General features: G+C 42.1%; 1 protein-coding gene across 1 annotated transcript; it reads left to right on the plus strand.

The window, feature by feature from the left end:
• Positions 1-52: 52 nt before the first annotated feature.
• On the plus strand, positions 53-21304 carry NUS1 (NUS1 dehydrodolichyl diphosphate synthase subunit). The gene is given in 6 exon segments (XM_083608644.1): positions 53-477; positions 481-970; positions 13892-14014; positions 14467-14619; positions 16295-16394; positions 18923-21304. Coding segments are annotated over 6 exon segments (1143 nt in total). The 5' UTR covers positions 53-291; the 3' UTR covers positions 19014-21304.
• Positions 21305-21644: the final 340 nt, after the last annotated feature.

A 21644-nucleotide genomic window follows, 5' to 3' on the forward strand; every position in this document is an offset into this window, starting at 1 on the left:
CTGTTGGGTACGGTGGCCTCTTATTCAGAGTCAGTGACCGAAAATGAGCAAACTAAAGGAGTGAAAAAGGCAAAGTCAAGCAGCACTCTCCAACCCAAGCAGCGCGACTATCAGCAGCCGGCGCACACTCCCGCCGCTAGATGTCGCTGTGCATGAGGAAAACACGTGCTGAATCCGAGGGCCGCCGCCGTAGGTGGCGGGGAACTCGCCTTCCCGTTCATCTTGGAATTCAGCTCGGAGACACCGCCCTTTCCTTTAGGGGGCCACGTCATTCGCTCCACCAACCCGGAAATGGCCCTCGGCGGCATCGCCTCGGCCAATGGGCGGCTCGTGCGTAGGCAAGAGGGAAAAGGTCAGGGCAGGTGTGGAGATGGCGGCGCTAACGGAGGTTGCCGGGCAGATAAAACCGTGTCCGTGAGGGAAAGGAAGGCGAGATGGTTTGCGCCTCGCACTGCGGCTGAGCCTCCCTCGCGACAGTAGCAGCCGCCGCCGCCTCTTCCGCCGCCGCCGCCTCTCCTTTTCCTGCGTCCGGTTCCCTCGCGCCGTCCTCCGCCCAGACCAATGAGCGTCGCGCACGAGCTGCTGTGGCGCCTGCTGCACCTCCTCCTCCACGTCCAGCGCGCGCTCTTCGCCTGGTTCCGAGGCTGGTTCGGAGGTCGCGGCTCGTGGCTCAGCCGTTGGCGGCGGCGCGCGGCTTCGGCCGCGGCCGCCGTCGCCTCGCGGGCTCTCCTGGCCCCGGCGGCGGTGGGCACGGGGGCTTTCGCCTACCACAGGCCGGCGGCGGCAGGGCGGAAGGTGATCGGAGGAGGCGGCGGCCGGTGGCGCAAGGACGGGAAGTCTCTGCAGAAGCTGCCGGGCCACGTCGGGCTGGTGGTGGTCGAGGAGGAGCAGAGCTATGCGGACATGGCCAGCCTGGTGGTGTGGTGCATGGCGGTGGGCATCTCCTATGTCACCGTCTACGACCAAGAAGGTGAGTTGCCCTCGGAGCCGCCCTTCGGCCACCCGCCTTGTCCGCTTGCCCGTTCCCTAACCGCCTTCCCATGCGGAGGACGTGACCTTGCCCTTGCTCGGTTCAAAAACGTTGGCTCTAAGTTAACAGTTTACTATAAATAAAGGCAACCCGCGCATACCGGGAGGCAACTTCCACGGAAGTCGCAGGTGCCTCCTCTGAGAACACACGTGTAGGGTGTGTTGGTGGCATCTGAAAGGGGTGACAGATGGGCAATGGGGTGGGGGTTAAGGATACAAAGACCTCTGTTGAAAGGGGCTTATTGCCAAGTAACTGTGCACACAATTGCACCTTTGTTGCTGCAAAGGATTTGAGGAATGCCCCTTGCTTCGTCAGATGTGCTGCCATAACAGTTAAAGTGCCACAAACAAGGCAGCTCAGAGTAGACCCGCTGAAATGAATGAAGGTGAGTTTGTCTTGATAACATTTCAGTCCAAGGATTTCAATGACTGTGTATTAGTCAAATGCAATGCCCTGTTTCTGGTTGCCAGGACGTTGTCTCTCCCCTTCATTGCAATCCTGTGCACATTTACTCTTGTGTTCAGTATGCTTGGGAGTAAACCTCTTATAAACACAGTGGGATGTTGTTTTGGATATACATGCATAGGCTTGGGCTGTTGATCCCTTACCTGGACTGCATCTCTGCCTGAGGTTGAACAGTCCCTTGCTCCTCTTCTATAGGTCCAAATTTGGAGCTGTGGAAGAGGTCGGTGATTCCCAGGAATTGTGTAAGGCATCAGAGGACCTCAGAAGCCCAGTGTAATTGCTGGAATCATACCACCACTGTTTCCAATTCCAGATTTGGGGCTGGGAAATGGGGAGCAAGGGCTAGGTAGCTGCATCAACACTCTTGCTACCCAAACAAGTACCAGACTTTCTCTGTAGAGCAAAAGGCTGGGGCTTGTTTATGCAGTGCGTGGAAGTGTAGCTCAAAGTGCCATGACTTTTCACTTTGCAAGGCTGGTGCTTGACTGGATGGAGGAGATACACAGAGTGCCACAGCTGTCAACCACCTGTCTCCAGCCTTTTCCAGATGCAGCTGGAGACAAAGGCTGAGGCTCATTTTGCAGTGGTGAATAGACACTACTTGGACCATTTCTATCACCCACTGTGCAAACAGCCAGCTCCGAATGTGGAGCTGGAGAGGTGGATGACAATCTTCCCCATAGCCCAACACAAGAGAGGGATGTCTTTGCTCCTCTCAGCTTAACCAGGAAGGAAGCAGGTGGGTTTCTGCTTCTCACTCTTGCCAGAGAAATGTATCACTTGCCATGGCAAGGGGGCAGAATGGTTAAAGGATGATCAATGTATATGAAAGTTTTTTAACATAAAACAATAAAATTCAAACTAATTTATAAGAAAATACAAAACACAACTGTATAGAGAAAAAAGAATAGAGAAAGAATAACTAAAAGATCCTTTATCACATTTATATTGTGCATATCTTATCATTTATCCACACATAGAAAGGCAGACTCCCGCAGCGGTTCTCAACCTGTGGGACCCCAGATGTTGTTGGACTACAACTCCCATCATCCCTGAGCTCTGGCCTTGCTAGCTTGGGGTGATGGGAGTTGTAGTTCAACAACATCTGGGGACCCACAGGTTGAGAAAGGCTGCCCCAGGGTCTCACCTGGGTACATGTATCAAAGTCATTTAATTGAAAACCAGTGCTGCTTTCTTACCCCTCCCTATTTCCTGTCTAACAAAATGATAGAAGGTATTCCTCTCTATCTGAACCCCATCTCTGACCAATAAGGAACAGTACAAATCAGTTCTATTTTCTGACCGGATCCTATCATGCAAACTGTGTTTGTGATGGAGTTAGGTTGCAGGGAAATGGGAAGTGGTGGTGGTAGTTTGTTTCAACCAAGAGCATTAGTCTGTAGCCTCAAAAGAGAGAAATATTTGATGCTGTATTATATTTTGAACTTTAGAAGACATTTTTTCTGCCTTGAAGAATCAAGCCCGAAGCAACAGCAAATGATGCAACTATGTGTAGGTTTAATTTAATTTGTTAATAAGTACAAGCATGTTATTTAAATTCCATATGACTACTTAGTCTCAGATTCACATGCTGATGGTTGTCATACTTTGAAGTGAATCACTTAAGAAGCTTTTTTCCTTCTTGCATACATTAAAAGCAAAAATATAAGCACAATTGATTTTATGATACTACACAGGGGCATATGTATTCAGATATTTAGCTGCAGAAAGGAGAAAACGAGGTGCAAAGAGCCAGAAGACCATTATTGAGACTCACAATTCCTCTAAAACAAAGAATCGGCAGAGAGCCAACGCCATCTGCCCTGACTCAGAAATAGAGCGGGTTGAGGAAACCGAGAAAACAGAGCAAATAGAACAAACAGTGAGTAACAACGTTGGGGGAACCTCACCCCCCCTTAAGGAGGATGTCAATGACCCGACCCCCCTCCTCCCAGAAAAAGCTAATCCGTCCAAGAGGGCAAGAGCAGGAGCAGGAGGGATTCCTCCCACTCCTAACGCTGACCCACCCATGCCTCTAGAACAAGATATCAGAGGAGCCTCTTTTCAACCAATTCAGGATACGCACCCCTACCAAGAGATTTGCATGTTGTCTGCAGAAACTATGGTTCTGGTTCTCCAAAGACTGGATGAAATCCTCACTAGAATAGTTAACATTGAGAAACAATTGGATACTAGTTCCTCCCCTTTAAATGCCCAAGGGCTTAAAAGGATGATAAGAAATGACTCTGTTAATAACTCATCAACTCAAACTATGGATGAAGTGAGGTCCTGTCAAATCTTGCAAACGAACCAGATAATGCTTGAGATTCACCAATACACTCGTAGGTGGATGAACCGCAGATAAATTACTATGTCCTTGTCTCAGCTCCTGAATTACCATTACCGAAATGTAGATCTAGAAAATTTCCACTTCCTGCCTACCTTGAGAAACACCATGCGCCTATTTATGACCTTTAGGTCATCAGCCCTCCCATCTCGACTCATGGAGATAAAGGATAGCCTATGGTGGTTCCATTCTCTCCGCCCAGTGAGGGTATTTAAGGACGAAACTAGGAGGCAATTGGTCCCTTGCATAGAGTCAAAGCTAATGCGGATAAAGGAAACCAAGCTCAACACTAGAAATACTAATTGCCCGAAGGAAGAAAAGAACTTTGTAAGCCTAGAATTACAAGACCTGAAGAAGAGGCTAATGAGTATAAAGACTGAGATTTCTACCCAAAATATAAGGGCAGTAGAGCCTAGAGCACAATATTTAAAGACGTCCAACAGCTCTTTATCCCATAGAAAGACATCAGTGCAACTCCCTGTTCCCTTTTCAAACGACACCAAATTAGATGAGGAATTTGGCGCCTCCGACATTCCTATGGCAACAACACCTAAAGAACTCTATGTTGCTGACAATCTGGAGATATCCAGCACCAAATCTACATCTGGACCTTTGCCTAATGTTCCAAAAACTTATCAGAATGATCAGCCTTCTCTACTGTACTCCTGGCGAGACAGGATGGACAGATCTTTCGAATTCGAATCTGGCTCTTTGTTGGCCAGTGATCCACATTTTATAACACATACCTCATTAATACTTCCACAGCCACAGATAGAACCAACAATCCTCCAATTAACCCTGGAGGGAGAGGGGGATTGACAGTTAATGAAACACCATGGGACTGTCCCCCCTGCTTGGGGTGCGGTTGGTTGGGTTTTATCTTCTAGGGATACTTACCCTATCAGACCTCCACCTCTTTCCCATACCATTTTGACCCAGGAGTCCTGGCCCAAGGATGACTTGTTATTGAGGGGATGTTACCCATCTATTGGGGAGGCTAGTATGGGATCTGGGATTTCCACAATTGAAGGGCTAGGGAGGAATGGCAGTGGGGCTAGATATCTCTATTGGCGAAGGGTTTCGAGATGCAGTGATCCTCGAACCCCTTCCAATCTACGCCCCATCCCAAGGGATGAGGGTAGGGAGAGCAAGGATTACACACCTCCGTCATTGGTGCTGTGCAATGCCAGGTCCATAGGCAACAAAACCGCCACCATGTGTGACTTTTTTGTCTCGCAGGGGATTGACCTGGCTTGCGTGACGGAGACCTGGGTACGGGAAGGCGAAGTAGTCTCCCTACATGAGATAACACCCCCAGGTTTCTCTGTCCTCCATCAATCACGGTCGGGGGGGAGGAGTAGCGTTGTTATTCCGGGAGGATTGCTCTTTCAGAGCTCTGCCATCACCGGCGATCTCCGGCATTGAATGCGTTGGTCTCGTGTGGGGCACCAAGGAGAGCTTGGCTGTCTGGCTGGTGTACCGACCACCCAGCACACCTGCAGCCACCCTGTCAGACCTGCTGGAGGTGGCGGCGGGCTGGGCCTTGGAGTTCCCAAACCTACTGGTTTTGGGAGACTTCAACGTCCATGCCGATGCCGCTCCCTCCTCACAGGCTCTGGACCTAGTGACTTCCATGGCAACACTAGGGCTCTCCCAGTTTGTTTTGGGCCCCACTCATCAAGCAGGCCACACGCTGGATCTGATCTTTGGGGCTGGCATAGATGTGATCATGCTCCCCGCTATGGAAGTACCATGGTCTGATCACTACGCTCTGAAAGCCAAGATTGACTTCCCGCTCCTCCCCGGCTCGGGTGGCGAACCTATTTGGGCTCGTCTGCGAAAACTGATGGATCCTGATAGATTCCGACAAGCCTTGCGGAACCCTGCTCCTCCTGGCGACTCATTAGATGACCTTGTTGAGGACTGGAATAACCGGCTCTTGGCAGCCATTGATGAGATCGCGCCTAAGCGCCCTCTGCGACCCCGTCGAAACCGGGCACCTTGGTTTACTGAGGAGCTCCGGAAAATGAAGCGGGATCTCAGACGGCTAGAGCGAGTATGGCGACGGACTCGTGACGGAGCCTCAAGAACATCTTATAGGACGCTTATGAAAGCCTATGAGATGGCTATGAAAGCTGCTAAGAAATCTTACTTTGCAGCTTCCATTGCATCCGCTAGCTCTCGCCCGGCACAACTTTTTAGAATAATTAGGTCAATAACGTCCTTAGGAGGACCACCAAATTTAAGCACAAATTCGACCCACAGCTGTGAGGCATTCGCGAGCTTTTTTGCGGAGAAAGTCCTGTTGCTCCGCCGTGACCTCCCTGCCAATTTAGATACAGTGACTGAACTGGAGGCCCCTCGACTGACTTCAGGTCCAGTGTTGGACCACTTTGATCGGATACTCCCTACTGATGTGGATAGATTCCTCCAAGTTGGTAGACCCACCACCTGCCTCCTTGATCCGTTCCCGTCTTGGCTGATTAGGGAGTGTCCAGATGTTGCGCGGACCGCCCTGGTTGAAATTATCAATTTGTCCCTTGACACGGGGACATTCCCAGGGGAACTGAAGGAAGCAGTTATCATTAGATCCCTTAGACCTATCCAATTACCGCCCAGTTTCAATTCTTCCATACCTGGATAAGGTAATTGAGAGAGCTTGGTAGGTTTCTGGAGGAAACATCGGCATTAGATCCATTTCAGTCTGGTTTCCGTCCTGGTTTTGGGACGGAGACGGCTCTGGTTGCCCTAACAGATGATCTCCGTAGACAACTGGATCGAGGCGGGTCAGGACTGCTGATCCTTTTAGATTTGTCAGCAGCCTTTGACATGGTCGATCATGATCTTCTGGACCACCGCCTCGCAGACGTGGGGATACGGCATAGCCCGTAACTGGCTGTGCTCTTTTATCTCTGGTCGGGGACAGAGGGTGGCACTAGGGAGGGAAATGTCGTCGCGCCACTCCTTGGTGTGTGGAGTGCCGCAGGGCGCAATTCTCTCCCCGATGCTTTTTAACATCTTTATGCGCCCCTTTGCCCAGGTTATCCGGAGCTTTGGGCTGGGCTGTCACCAATATGCTGATGACACTCAGCTCTATCTGCTGATGGATGGCCACACCGACTCGGCCCCGAACACACTGACCAGATGCTTGGAAGCTGTGGCTGGATGGTTTCGTGGGAGCCGATTGAAACTAAATCCTTCGAAGACAGAGGTCCTATGGCTAGGTCGGGATGGCATGGGGATGAGGGACCAACTCCCTTCTCTTGCGGGGGCTCAATTAGTGCCATTGCCTTCCGTTAAGAGTTTGGGTGTAATCCTTGACGCCTCCCTTTCCATGGAGGCGCAAGTTACAGCAACAGCCAAGGCGACATTTTTCCACCTTCACCGCATCAAGCAGTTGGTCCCTTACCTTTCCCGCCCCGACCTGGCCACAGTGATCCATGCGACGGTCATCTCCAGGCTTGACTACTGTAATTCGCTCTACGCGGGGCTGCCCTTGAAGCTGTCCCAGAAACTCCAGCGGGTACAGAATGCTGCAGCGAGGCTCCTCACGGGGTCTCTGCCATGGGAGCATATTCACCCAGTGCTTTTCAAGCTGCACTGGCTCCCGGTGGAGTACAGGGTCAGATTTAAGGTGCTGCTTTTGATGTTTAAAACCCTTCACAGCCTAGGACCCTCGTACCTACGGGACCGCCTCTCCTGGTATGCCCCACGGAGAGCCTCAAGGTCCATAAATAACAACACTCTAGTGGTCCCAGGCCCGAAGGAAGTTAGATTGGCCTCAACCAGAGCCAGGGCCTTTTCAACTCTGGCTCCGGCCTGGTGGAACGCCCTGCCTCATGAGACCAGGGCCCTGCAGGATCTGATTTCTTTCCACAGGGCCTGTAAGACAGAGTTGTTCCGCCTGGCCTTTGGCTTGGAGCCAATTTGATTCCCTCCCTCCCTCTCTTTCTTTTTTCTTTTCCTTCTCCTCCTGCGATGAGGCTACATTTTAATATTTTAATGTTCCATTATTTTAATGTTGTATTTTATTTTTGTTTTTAAGTTGTAATCATTCATCTTGTTTTTATTATTGCTTGTAAGCCGCTCTGAGCCCGGCCTTGGCTGGGGAGGGTGGGGTATAAATTAAAAATTATTATTATTATATTATTCAAAAAGTTACTTTTTTAAAAAAATCAAGCTTTCAGCAAACTAGTTGAAACTGGTTATGGAAACAGACCAATTAAGAATAAAAAGTCACAATTCAATTCAATTCCATACATCCATATTCTGTTTATAGCTAATATTTCATATGACAAACAATGCTATGCAGCAGACACGTTTTCTCTTTTTGGAATAATTGGAATAGGACTTCTATCTAGTACCCATGGGGTAGGAAATCTTTTAAAGGTCAACTTCTGAAACTGTCAGCATTTGGGCCTCTTTTGTAAGCTTAGAAGATAGTTTTTGGCTGCTGCTGCAATGGTGATGATGGGTTATAATAATCTCCCCCAATCTCATACTCATCAAATGTTTGGAACCCATGGACAATGGTTAGGGACGTTGGGTGTTATAATCTAAACCATCAGGAGGGAATCCAGCTGGAGAAGGCTGGGTCATACCATTGATTCATGGACATCTGTTGCTAGAATTCTAAAGTCATCTTTAGTCATAGTACGCTTGAAAAAGCAAACAGCTCTTGTGTTACATTGAACCTTTATTTTGAGAGTAACTGTATAAAATGTGTAATCATGTTAGCAGGCTATAGGGTAGGAGAGAGTGGAACAGTTCACTTCGTCAGCTGACATTGCCTTTCACATAAATGGTGCTGCCACTGAGGCTGTGCTTCTGCCACTGCATCCAAATGCATTTGTCAAGTGCTTACTTCAATAATGTGCTTTTTTACAAAGCACTGGGGAGAGGTGTTTTGATTTTTCTAATAAATCAGAACTGAACTCTGTGTTTAATATCTAAACTACAGAAAACTAAATAAATAGATTGAACAAATGTGGTATGAGCCAATCCCTCATTAGCTCCTACATTCCAGGTTAGCTAGTTATCCTGAGTAGTTGTTTCTAGGTGCTTTCTTCTTCAGTGCCTTAGATACACGAGCATGGAGTGTTTGATACAACTATTAAAGGCATGTGGAGAGGCAAGATACAACAACTATTAAAAAACAATTTAAACTGAGCACAGTTTTTTTGGACATGATGTAGTTGTTCCAATTCATAGGATATCTTTCCTAGATCCCCAGGCTGAAACAGCTACCATATCTCAAACAGAAGGAGAAATGGAGCATTACTGAGAAGAAATATGTATCAACGTATTTTCTAAATTATTTATGTAATTTGAAACTATACTTCTAATCTTATTTTCACTCAGTTTGACAATATTTGTGTGAATGAAGTACATAAACTTTTTGTTTTTTGAGAATGTTTTAATACGAACAGCCTGCAGAGTGAAGGTGATGGCAAATAGAAACTCGATACATACTTGCATTCTAACAATTTGTTGTTGTTACTAATTACCTTTTCTGCAACCTGAGGTCCGAGGAGAGTTACAATATTAAAACACAATATTTAAAACAAAACAAAACAAAACACAATACTGTATTAAAACATTTCAAAACAGCCTACAGTCACAGAAACAAGGTGGATCCTAAAAATGTATATGTCAAGTGTCAAAAGCCAGAATTAAGAAAGCTGCATCTTCAGAATTTGTTGGAAGTTGTATAGTAAAGGTGCCAGATGCAACCTGGAGACTGTCACAAAAAATGCCGTCTCCCAGTCCCCCACCCCTCAAGCTTCTGAGGGCGGAGGAACTACTAAAAGTGCCCCCTCTGCTGATCTTAGCAGTCAGGAGGATCTGTAGGAAATGAGACAGTTTTTCAGATAGCTAGGTCCTGCATGTTTAGGACTTTAAACACTAATGCAAGTACCTTGATTGGGCTGGAAATGAACTGTTAACCAGTGCAGCTGTTTCAAAACTGGGGCTATAGGAGATCTAAATGAAACCCCAGCCAGTAATGTGGATGCTGCATTTTGGATCAACTGAAGTTTCCAAGTCATCTTTAAGGGCAGCCGCATGTAGAGCACATTGCATTAATCTATTATGGAAGTAACCAGAACATGGAGTGCAGTGGCTGAGTCATCTCTGTCCAAAAGGGGGATGTAGCTAGTGAACTAGCCATAGCTGAAAAAAGGCATTCCTAGCCACCGAGGCCATCTGAGCCTCTGGGGCAGTGCTGAATCAAGGAACATCCTTAGGCTGCAGATCTACTATATCCCAGGGGGTGCAACCCTATCCAGGGCAGGCTGCCTTCTTATCTTCTGGATATGGGAACTTGGAACACAGAACACCCTCTGTTTTTAGGATTCAGCATCAGTTATGCATGCTGGTTAAGAAAATCCGGACTTGTGGACAGGTGCTCTAGATATGTCCAGTTTTAAATTTTTGTATGTCTCTAAACACATGTCTTCTTAGGTGGAATTAAATTCCATAAAGAGAGACTGACCAGTACACATAGGGATTCCTCAATTTCAAATGTCTTTTATGTATAAATTAGAAGCTTGACTATCAAGAGCAAGGTGGAAACAGAACTTCAGACAGATCCAGAAGCTATACAGTGGTACCTCTGGTTAAGAACTTAATTTGTTCTGGAAGTCCATTTTTAACCTGAAACTGTTCTTAACCTGAGGTACCACTTTAGCTAATGGGGCCTCCCGCACCGCCGCTGTGCGATTTCTGTCCTGAAGCAAAGTTCTTAACCCAAGGTACAATTTCTGGGTTAGTGGAGTCTGTAACCTGAAGCGTCTGTAACCCGAGGTACCACTGTACTAGCAGAAATGAGAATCCTTATAAAATAGCTTATGTGTTCCTATTTAAATAATGTTCCTATTTAATTATAGGATGGTAAATGCATAATAATACTATTGTGATTTTTTTCTTAAATATTAATGAACCAATCAACTTTTTAAACTGAATATTAAAAAGACCGCTTACTTTCGTAAGAAATACACATTAAAATGAAACATAATTGTATGTAACAGAACTACAATTGTATTAAATACATTAATCTAAGCCTCAACATGTCACAATTCTAAATTTTTTATACAACTCAGATTTTAAAGACGCCAATACTGAGATAGGCTTTAATGGATGACTAATAACAATTTAGGGAATGTTATCTTCTGTGAAAGTAACTTCGACCTATTTGTATGGGCTGAACAAAAGTTCTGTAGGCTTTAATGGATAGCACTCCCACACAGCAAGGCTTCTACAAGATGATTTATAATTGAAAACCTGTTGGACACTTCTCTGCCTAATGCAGAAAAGGCAATTAGTTTATTCTGCTGAAAGCATAACAACTCTTTATTTCCAGGCAAATACCTGGTACAAAAATATATAAACCATTTTTATATTAACTTTACATCTTAGGCCCCTGGAGATCAAAGGAACATTTCTGTAATGCTAGCCCTAAGAAGGGGTAGGAATTGTATCAAGAAAATAATTTGAGACCTAAAAGTTTTAAAGAAACTTAAAACTATAAAAATTGCTGGAACCAATATAAAGGAAGAAACATAAATTATATGCTTGCTAAACTTTTTTTTTTTAGGGGGGGCTAATAAAGTTGACAAACAACTGCACATAAAGAAAAGTTGGTGCCTCCAGTTTTCAGAAAGCTAAGGAATATTAACTAATAGTAATGAATAGCCCTATATCAGGAAGTTTTTAATGTCTGATGTTTCATTGTGCTTTTTATATTCTGTTGGAAACTGCCCAGAGTGGCTGTGGCAACCCAGTTAGATGAGTGGGGTACAAGTAAATAATAATAACAATAACAATAATAACAGCAGCTCGTGAGGCACTCAAACCAGAAAACCTGCACCTGGCCTTGTCTATAGCCTATTTTTATAGCACAGTAGCAGTTGATTGGTGTGTCATACCTATATAGTCACATATGTACAGTTGGGAACCACTTAGCTTGGACAGATTTTGGAACATTCAGGACAGACAAAAGGAGTCACTTCACACTGTGCATAGTTTAATTGTAGAATGTAGTGTTGGCCACCAACTTGCATTAAAAGAAGATTAAATATATTCATGGAGGATAAGGCTATCAGCAGCTACTAGCCGTGGTGGCTGGGCAGTACCTTCCATGTTGAAGGCAGCATGCCTCCAAATACCAGTTGCAGAGTAAGGCAAGTGGTGTGAATGCGATCAGAATGCTGTTACACTCAGGTTCTGCTTTCAGGTGACCACTGTGAGAACAGGATGCTGCACTAGATGGGCCTTTGGTCTGATCCAGCAGGACTGTTCTTACAGAAAGTACTCAAAGTTTATTTGCCAGGTTCAACTGCAAGGTCTGTGGGAGTGATAACATCTTATTGTACAAAGTCACCTCTACAGCTGCTGCTACTTGTTCAGACAAGTACAGCTTGGTTAACAGTAGTTCTGGTCTGTGCCCAGCAGCATGTGTTTGTTTTTTCTTTGTTTTTATTTAAAACAAAGGCTGAGACTTAGCTAGATTTAGCACCCATTGGCCTCATTTACATGACAACTCAGTCCTGGTTTTAAGGTAGACTACATAAGCTGTAGTTCGTTATGCTGCCAAATTAAACTCTAATAAATAAATCATTTTGGTTAAAAGTGTTGAAAGAATTGGCTGGGCTCCAAGAGCCATGCAACACACTCTGTGCACCGCAAAGTATTTTGGGGTCGGATGTCTCAATCAGCACTTCGATCATGTGACAGTAGTTGCCAGTGGTTAATGCAGCTCCAGTGTCTGTCTTTTGGGGTGGGGGCAAGGAGTCAAAAACTGTTAGATATGCCAAAAGCCTTAGATGTACCTTCAGTAGACTTTTTTTATATCCTGGACATTACTTGCACTTGCAGATTCTGGTAGTAACAAATGGTTCGATATAAAGTTGTAGAAACAGAAGACTGTTCATGCAACATATATTCCCTTTCTTCCCATACCCCCGAGAAACCTTTTTGGAGTGCCATACCCCACTTAGCAATACATGGAACTCTACCCGTAGGATCCCACATGGAAATTCATGCCTTAAGATTGGCTGTTTGGGAAAGCTCAAAAAATGTCACCCACCTAACACTTTCAAATTGGGCAAAAATAAACTTGAACATGCGTTAATGATGTCTTCAAGTTCTTCAGTTCACCTTTAAAATTAAGACTTCTGACAATCAAGCAGCTACACAAAATAAATGCAGTATAAAATTGCCGGAATAACGTTTATATTTAAAAAATTGCAAATAGAAATCCATACTTTCACTTTGGAACTTTAATTTTATTGTTTTTTCTTCTGTTAATTACATTTTTATTCTGCCCTTCCTTCAAAGAGCTTAGGGTAGCATACATGATGCTCTGCTATTTATATTAAATTAGGCTGGGCCATCTGATTACTGTTTAAAAGATGATCTGTTTTTAATTTTTTAATCCTTGAAGGTGGAATAATGGGAGCATAATTAATTCTGTTGATATTAGCTGGATATAGTAGTTGATTTCAGCAGGATTACTAATCTCGAGTCAGTATTCTGATTTGTGCAACAGACTAATCAAGTCTGGCTGAAAAAGATTTGTGGTATCTGTTGCCAAACTGTAGTTCGCTTTTCTCAAATTCAGATGGCTGAAAGCTGTGGTTAAGGAAGCTTAGCTACTATTTGGCATGATACATGAATTAATGTTCCGTAATTCTAGGAACTACTGCATCAGCTGAAAAGAAAACAAAAGCAGACAAACCATTGTTTCCTCTGTGTGTGTGTGTGTGTGTGAGAGAGAGAGAGAGAGAGAGAGAGAGAGAGAGAGAGAGAGAGAGAGAGAAGCAAAAACCATGGTTTGGTATGAGAACTTCAACTATTTGATGTCAAATTGAAAATTCATACAAGTTTCTGTAAGATGGCTAGCCTCTACATCCTGCCTTTTCTTCAGGGGGTAAATGAGGCCCAGATCTCCTTGGATTTTTTTTAAAAGAAAAATAATTAAACTATTTATATGATTCTAGAGATCTATAAAAATACTGGCATAGATTACTTCTTTCTCTTCTCTTTGCAAGGTTTTTTCAAGAGAAATAATTCAAGGCTAATGGATGAAATCCTAAAGCAGCAGCAGGAATTGTTAAATCTTGACTGTTCCAAATATACAGTGAAGTTTGCAAATCAAGATAAAACAGATCAAGGTAAGATTTCTTATTTTGAAAATCCTGTACTGTTATTGAGTACTAGAAAGTTCCGGGACACCCAAATCTGATCCACAAACATTGATTAACTCCCTGCATGGGAACTAATGGGTATCTCCATGAGTACAATAAATCCCATGAACATCTCGGCATATGCTGATAGCTGGAATTGAGTGTGAATGCCTTATTTTACAGAAATGACTGGCAGTTGTAAGTTTTGATATTAAACTTTTACTGAACTATTAATATTTTAGCAAGCGTTTCTTGTGATTCTTTACAGAAGGTTCATTTTGTAAATTAAATTTAAAATAACCTTGATGCTGGGAGCCTTCACTGGCTTTGGGAGTGGAGAATGATGTTTATCCTGTTTGCAAGTGAGAGGTGAACTTCAAGTAAAGCTGACTTCTTCCATTTCCATTTAGTTGCTTTAAGTTCTTTCTTTTTTGTTGCAGTTTTAAATTGCCAATCTACACTGAATGTGCTGTCTTCAGAGGATGGGAAGACAGATATAGTAAAAGCAGCTCAGAAATTTTGCCACTTAGTAGCACAAAAACAAAAAAAATGCACAGATCTGGATATGGACGTCTTGGAAAACTTATTAACTAGTAAGTATAATGGCTGAAGTTGTTTACCCCTCATAAAAAGGGGGGGCTAATCAGGTGACAGTAATTTTCCCAGACCCAAACACATTTGTATCTAGAGCTCATACCCATTGTACACAGTCTTCAAACTGGCAGATTCTGAGAGCTGCTTCACAGAATACCTATTTCCCACAAGTGTTTTGGTGTATGCTATGTAGTGTTGTGCATTTCAAAGAAATTTAATTGCTTGTGGGACGTGAGTGACTCATTATTTGTTATAGCACATAAAGTAATTTGGAGAGAATTGCTTCAGCCAAGCGATCTGAGGTAAATTTTATTCAATTGCCAATTGAAATTTGGCTATAAAGGAATTTCAGGGGGAACTTATTTTGACAGCTGTAGTGCAACTGCTTTTTTTATTAAGTAGTGCCAGGAGATTGTTACATTAAGTGCTGTTAAAAACAAACTGTAATGCCTCGCTAAATTTACCATTTGGCAGTGTTTCATTTTAGCGAGCAGAATTGTTTTATCTGCTTTTGTCTAGCTATATGTTACGGCTTGACGAGGAAATGTTCAAGTTCACTGTGGATATATACACTGATGTCACAAATGTATGTTCCTGGCTGCCATTAATTACTGTGTCAGGTTAAAAGATAAATGTCTGCCATAGCACAAAGTGGAACACAGGTGTGGGCCAATACAGGCCCATATAGGGCCTTGGAGGCATTTGAAAGCAGATTTCATACTGCTCGGAAGAGCTTCTGAAGTTCAGCATAATGTCAGATAAAAGATCCATACTTACTTAATCGGGAAACGGGAACAAACTGCATGGCAGTAGCAAATTCTGGCTGCTTTGGACACCTCCACCTTCAAGTTAGCCTGAAGAAGGAATATGTCATGCAGTAACAGCAATTACTGCTGATAGTACAATCACCTTTTTTGAAATCAAGACAAGGGTTGTGATTCAAAGAAGGCATGTGTGCAACGTGAAAAAGAATTGAGTGAACAGCTAAATAAGATTTTTTACTTTCTTGAAACACTTGCTGGAGATGTGACATATCTTCTTTAAATTGAAACTGTACCTTGCTTTCTTTAGTCATGGGCACTATTACCACAACAAAAAATAATGACACTTCCTTTTATGTGTTTGGCTCTCAAAGCAGCTTAGAAGGTTGCACTTTGAACTACAGCCACTGCATGGTGGTTTTGAAAACACTGGAAGCTTAAAATACTGATTGAACAGTTGTATTTGCAGTCTTTTACTATAAAGTATATGCTAGAAATAGCAAGAAAATAAAGCTAACAGAGATTCAGATTTCCTTTGCTCTAAATGAGCAAAGTAGTAATAAGCATACTTGCTTTCAGTAAATTCCAAAGTCAGTGGGCCCGGCAGTGTTTCAGTTAAACTATCATAAAGACCAAAGAATGATAATTTTTTTAGCACTGTTTAAACTAGATAATCAAAATTGTAATTGTAATATTTATCTTTATATACCAACTAAATTTGCACACAGTAGTTAACTGTCAAATTGTTTGAGGTCATTTTTATGGGGCCTAAGTGATGTCCTCTCTAAAATATTTGGTACTGTTCTATGGAAAATAATTTGTAAGAAATGCGCATTGTATGTGAAGATGTGTTAAAGCTCTAATGTAACAAGATGGTCTTAATTCTACAACCCCAAACTATTACTCTTTCTAGGTACTAATGGCTTTCCTGACCCAGAATTAATATTAAAGTTTGGTACTGTGGACAGTGTATTAGGATTTCTTCCATGGCAGATCCGATTGACAGAGATTGTGTAAGTTGACTATACATAGTTGTGTGTAACTTGGAACATTTACTTTGTATTGCAAGTGGCTTTGACCCTCTGTGTTCAAACTTTCATGTGTGATTTTCAGTAGTTACATTTATCAGTGAATGTGCTATTATTGTCATCATGCCCCAAATAATAATAGTTCTCAAAAGCCCCTGTTAAAAGCATGCTGACAGTTTCTTTTCCTTTAGTTGATATATAGTTTCCCACTTTTTATAAAGGTGCAAAATGTGTGGTCAACTTGTGAAAGGAAAAATAATTATTATTTTGTTAGGAGTATAATAAATTTGTAATAAGAGAAGGAAAGCCATTTATTTTGTTACTCTGAGTACCAAAAGACCGTTGAAAGATGTTGCAGGACATTCTGATCCCAAATAACCATCATGTTGCCTATTGAGATCCCATCCTAGTTTTCCATGTTAATAGATGTAGAATATCTACCCTCACATAGATCTGAACTTGAAATTGGTTACAGAGATTACTGTCCCTAACTTCACTCTTTAGCATGAATTAAAATAGTTTGAAACATCTAGATTTTTTAAATGGTAGGTTAGAGAATTGAAGCCTGCTACCACTACAAAGCAGATCAGCAGCAGGTTTAGTTCTACCAAGTATATACCAAGAATATGTTCTCTATACCATTCCAGTGGGGGAAGAAAATAAATATTGCACTTCAAGCCTGGTTTCATGAGTGTATGTGTGAAGGAGAAGTAGTGTGTCTCCTACCCCAGAGGTTACTTGGCTATAGGAATCCAATCATAATGAGAGGTACTTTGCTGCTAGATACTGATTTAACAGAGCTTCACTATACCCATAAGACAGATTCCCATTCAGCATAGTAATATTCTTCAGCAGAGCAAAAAAAAAAACCTGCATCAGAAGCAAAAGCCTGTCTAATATTATGTGACCCACTGTGTTAAAAGCTATAGAAAGGTCAAGGGGAGGAGAGGGGTAGTGTTTTCTTTTTCTGCCCAAATGCTGTATTTCCTCCTGGGCAACCTTCCAGAAGCCACATTCCAGCAGCAGACATGGCTAGGACAAAAGTGGGCATAGCTACAGTTGAGGAGACCAATTTCCCCTAAAAGATTTTAGCTTGTTTTCCAAGACTAATTACCAGAGGGAGTGATTTTCCCACCCTAGATTTGATCTGTCCAAAAAAACGTGTGCTCCTTGTGCAGCAGTTAAGCTTGAAAGAAAGCCGTTCTTCTTGATCTAATTGCTGGAGAGTGGCAAGGAGCAGGTGCTGCGGGCTGGTTTGCAGGCTGCTGATTCTCCACTGATCTAGGATGACATCATCTGTGGCAATCACCAGGTGTAGGTTGCCTTCCAGAGCAACTGAACCCATTCAATTAATGGTTCCTGCATAAGCATGGCTTAACCCAAAGAATTAAGATTTAGACCTGGGAATAAAAAGTGCTAAGTATCTCTGGAAGTTACAGATGGTCTTCCCATAAACATTAGCTACACAGCAAATCTGCCCCTTCACTCCAGTCATGCTTGTGCATTATTCATCAGCACTTAGGTTGTAGGGCTTTCCGGCAGGCTTCCACACTGTAATCTTGATTCTGTAATCTTAACATGCATCAGTCATGCTTTGTAATTTTTCTTGGAATCTGTCCTGTTGTGTGTTTCTTAAAGGGCCAGGTCGATCAGGCACAACACTCAGGCACAACACAAGTACTGTTTCATGTAAAAGGCACACTAAATTCAGTATCTTCCATACAAGTGTTCCTGTGTGAATAGTTCTGTGGTATCAGAAAGTTACTTAATGTAACCAGCTCAGTACAGTCAAATGATGACTGGGTTCATACAATCCATGATTAACTCTCATCTGTCACTATGCAAATCTTTAGAATTAAAGGAAATGGTTGAAACTAAATTCTGGCTGAGGAATGAAGATTGGATTTCTGAAGTTCTCTAGAATGGGGTTTGGATTTCTGAATCATTCCACATATGGAATTATAACTATCCTTGAAAACAGAAGTTAGTTGAAGAGCTGTTAATGTAGTAAGACAGTGCCAAAACTGATACAAGAAAACATGTGTTTGGCTTGACTTCCCTTCAGTAGAAGGTTAACAAAAGCATTACCTGGAAAGGTGTGTCAATATTTGAGGACTATCATACTTGACTGTCATGTCAACGGAAAAGCTATGTGAAAGTGAACCTGTGAAGTAGTATTGAATAGTATTGCACCTGTAGCTGGAGCAATAATGTCTCCTATCATTTTTCTACTTTTCTCCCTTCTGTTTAGTAGTCCCAATACTGTGCAGAGCCGGTCGGTTCTAAGTAGTCATCTATTCTAATGTTAAGTCATTTAAGTTTGCAGATCCACTTGATCAATAAAATTTTAATTGATTTCAGTTAGATTGCTCTGACTTCATGGTTTGTCCAGAGTTATGTCTGTGATATGCTGTGTATCAGCTTGAGAATAAACCAGTGAAATTGTTCAAAGGCAAGGATTAGTATAATGCTACTTGGATATTAACTGCCTCTTTCCAATTGTGTTTTCCCAGTTCTTTGCCTTCACATGTGAACATCAGTTATGAAGAATTCTTCTCTGCCCTCCGTCACTATTCAAACTGTGAACAGCGCGTGGGAAAATAACTTCTTGCTGAACATTATCAGGATTTCCATGGAAAGGACCCAGTGTCTCTGTTTACAAGTACCTGTGATACATAAAAGTCCAGTACATAGTCTCTTAATTTATCAAATTCAATAAAGTGTCTTACCTTTTTAGAATTTGTATGCGTGTGTACTCATAGTCTTTGGAGTTGCGGGGAAAGCAGTGGTCTACTGCTGTGGCATATGGCATACCATAAATATTGTAAAACAGCTGTTTAGAAGCTTTGGGCCTCTCTTTCCAGTGACCAAATCCTTAATAAAAGGAATACTTCTGACTTTGAGGGAACCAATCTAAGTAGCACTACAATCAATGGGGAGAAACACTGGACCATATAAAAACCCTTCCTAGAATTTTCTGCTGTCACACCTTTGTCGTCTCATTCTCATTGGACTTGAATAACTGAAAGTCTAGGAAGCTGTCTGCATAGTTGTCCTCAAAAGCTTCTAGAAATGCACCTCAGGGGTTTGGGGGTGTGTGTGTGCTTAAAATGGAATTAAAAGTATAGCTGAAAAAGATAAGCATAGAAAGGTCAAGGGGTTTCCCAAACATGCTTTTTAATCACACATGTTAAGTACATTATGAAATAACCATTAGAACAACTGGCAGCTGCAAAAACTATAGCCACAGTCTTCCCTTTCTCTCTTAGGAAGGTGGGTGTCTCCACAACTTGTTAATTGACAATTAAACACTTTATTAGAAGTCAATAAATGTTGGGTTGGATCATCACCATATAATGGAATCACATAAACTGATTTTTTCCCAAACAATATGAACTATAAGATATACATTACAGTGTGTGTTTTAAAATGGTATACTCAAATTCTAAGGTAAGTTAAGAAATACGACTTGTACTATTTTTAAAGGCTTAATTTCATTTTGATAATTATAGTCCAAATCCACTGTGATGTATTCATTTTAAACATAAGTAAAATTGTCAATTTACATTTTTGTGGTAATGTAAATGGATTGTGTTTGGCTGCATATAGCAGCAAAGGGCAGGAAAGTATTAATTTAATATGCACTGATGAACCTGTTCCCCTCCCCCCATTATAAGATATGGCATGACTGTCTGCATAAATGACTGTGACAATTGTTGTATGGCAGTGTGATAATACAATCTAATTGCAAAACAAATATGCAGAAAAATAAAATTCATGGACTCATTTTCTTGATCCTGCAGCTACCTAGGTGCTGTTTAATATATATGGTATACTGTTCCTTCAAACCCTTAACCTAATTTTATCCCTAAACATTGATTGGCGAAGTTAAGTGTCCAGGTGTTCCTTTTCAAAAGAGTATTTTTGCCCATTATTTTTTTGGTTTAAAATGGAACCAAACTTAATATATTTTGCAAATGGCTTTTTATAAATGCCACAAATCAGTGTAGTAAAGTATTGCAGATCATGCTGCTATTAAACAGTATTTTTATTTTTTAGATCAAATCTGTAATAGATTCAAAAAGCTCATAACAAGAGTAAACTAATTGATTTCTTATTGCTTGTTTTTTGAGAAAAATATGCTTTCTGCTGTGAGCTAATAAAGTAAAAAGGCACCAGGATGATATTCACAGTCATTGGAATACCAGAAGCTTTTTCCTGCTTTGCTGTAGTCCTCAAATTTCTATTATGAAGACCATGAACATGTGCAATATATTTCAGTAATGCTTTTGACTAATGCACACAGATCTACAATTCGGACATTTTTGGTTTGCTAGAGAAGAGGGTGTGTGGCGAAAGAGAGATTCTAGGTAGTAAACTTCTGTGTGGTTGGAATCATCTGGAGAGAACTGGCAAATGAAATTCAGAATCATGAGCTTACCAAAAGAATTCTGGTACAGTAAATGACAATTACAAGAGCAAAGGGGAGAGTTTTATGTTCTATTTTTTTTACTTGTTAATTTCTTCCTTTGCTTATATCAGTCTGCTGCAAATTGCCAAAGAATATTTACAGTGCCCACCCTGATTTTGGTCATTCCTTGTCACATTTGACACCATTAGTTTCTGTAATTTGGGCCAGAATTTAACAATGAGTTAGCTGTGCCAAAAACACTGTGCATATCCACAATTTACTCTTTTTGAATGTATGTCATTGCAGTAAGCTTCCCCCTCCCTCCGTTGTCTTGTGAGAAGATATAGCAGTGACATTATGTATATCTTTGGATACCTGTAAATAATATGTAAAGCAAGTTTTTATGATGAAGAAATTCTTGGATTTCATTACTGAGAGTAAAATCTGAACCTGTAAAACAAATAAATTTATCTTTCTACAGGCAGTGATGGTGTACGGATATGTGTATTGGTTCTGCATACAAAAGTCTCTCTGACTATGCTTATCAGTGTATAATATGTAAGAGAAGACATGTTGGTCTGTTCAAACAGCCATCAGGATTTGATGCACGGTTTGAGGTTGGATTGAACTTGATGTATTCACTCAGTCAGGATAGCTCTCTCTCAGGGTACCTACTACATTGATAGAATGGCAATAGAATCTAGGCTAATGGTTAGTGCAAGCCATAAAATAGAAGCAATTTACAATTTTTAAAATTATGTGCAGCTAGTTATGAAAGTCAATAAGCTGTTTCTGGAATTTCCATGCTCCCCTTTTCCAAGTTG

This window comes from Podarcis filfolensis (genome assembly GCF_964270895.1).
Source record: "Podarcis filfolensis genome assembly, chromosome: 3".
Classification (NCBI taxonomy): domain Eukaryota; kingdom Metazoa; phylum Chordata; class Lepidosauria; order Squamata; family Lacertidae; genus Podarcis; species Podarcis filfolensis.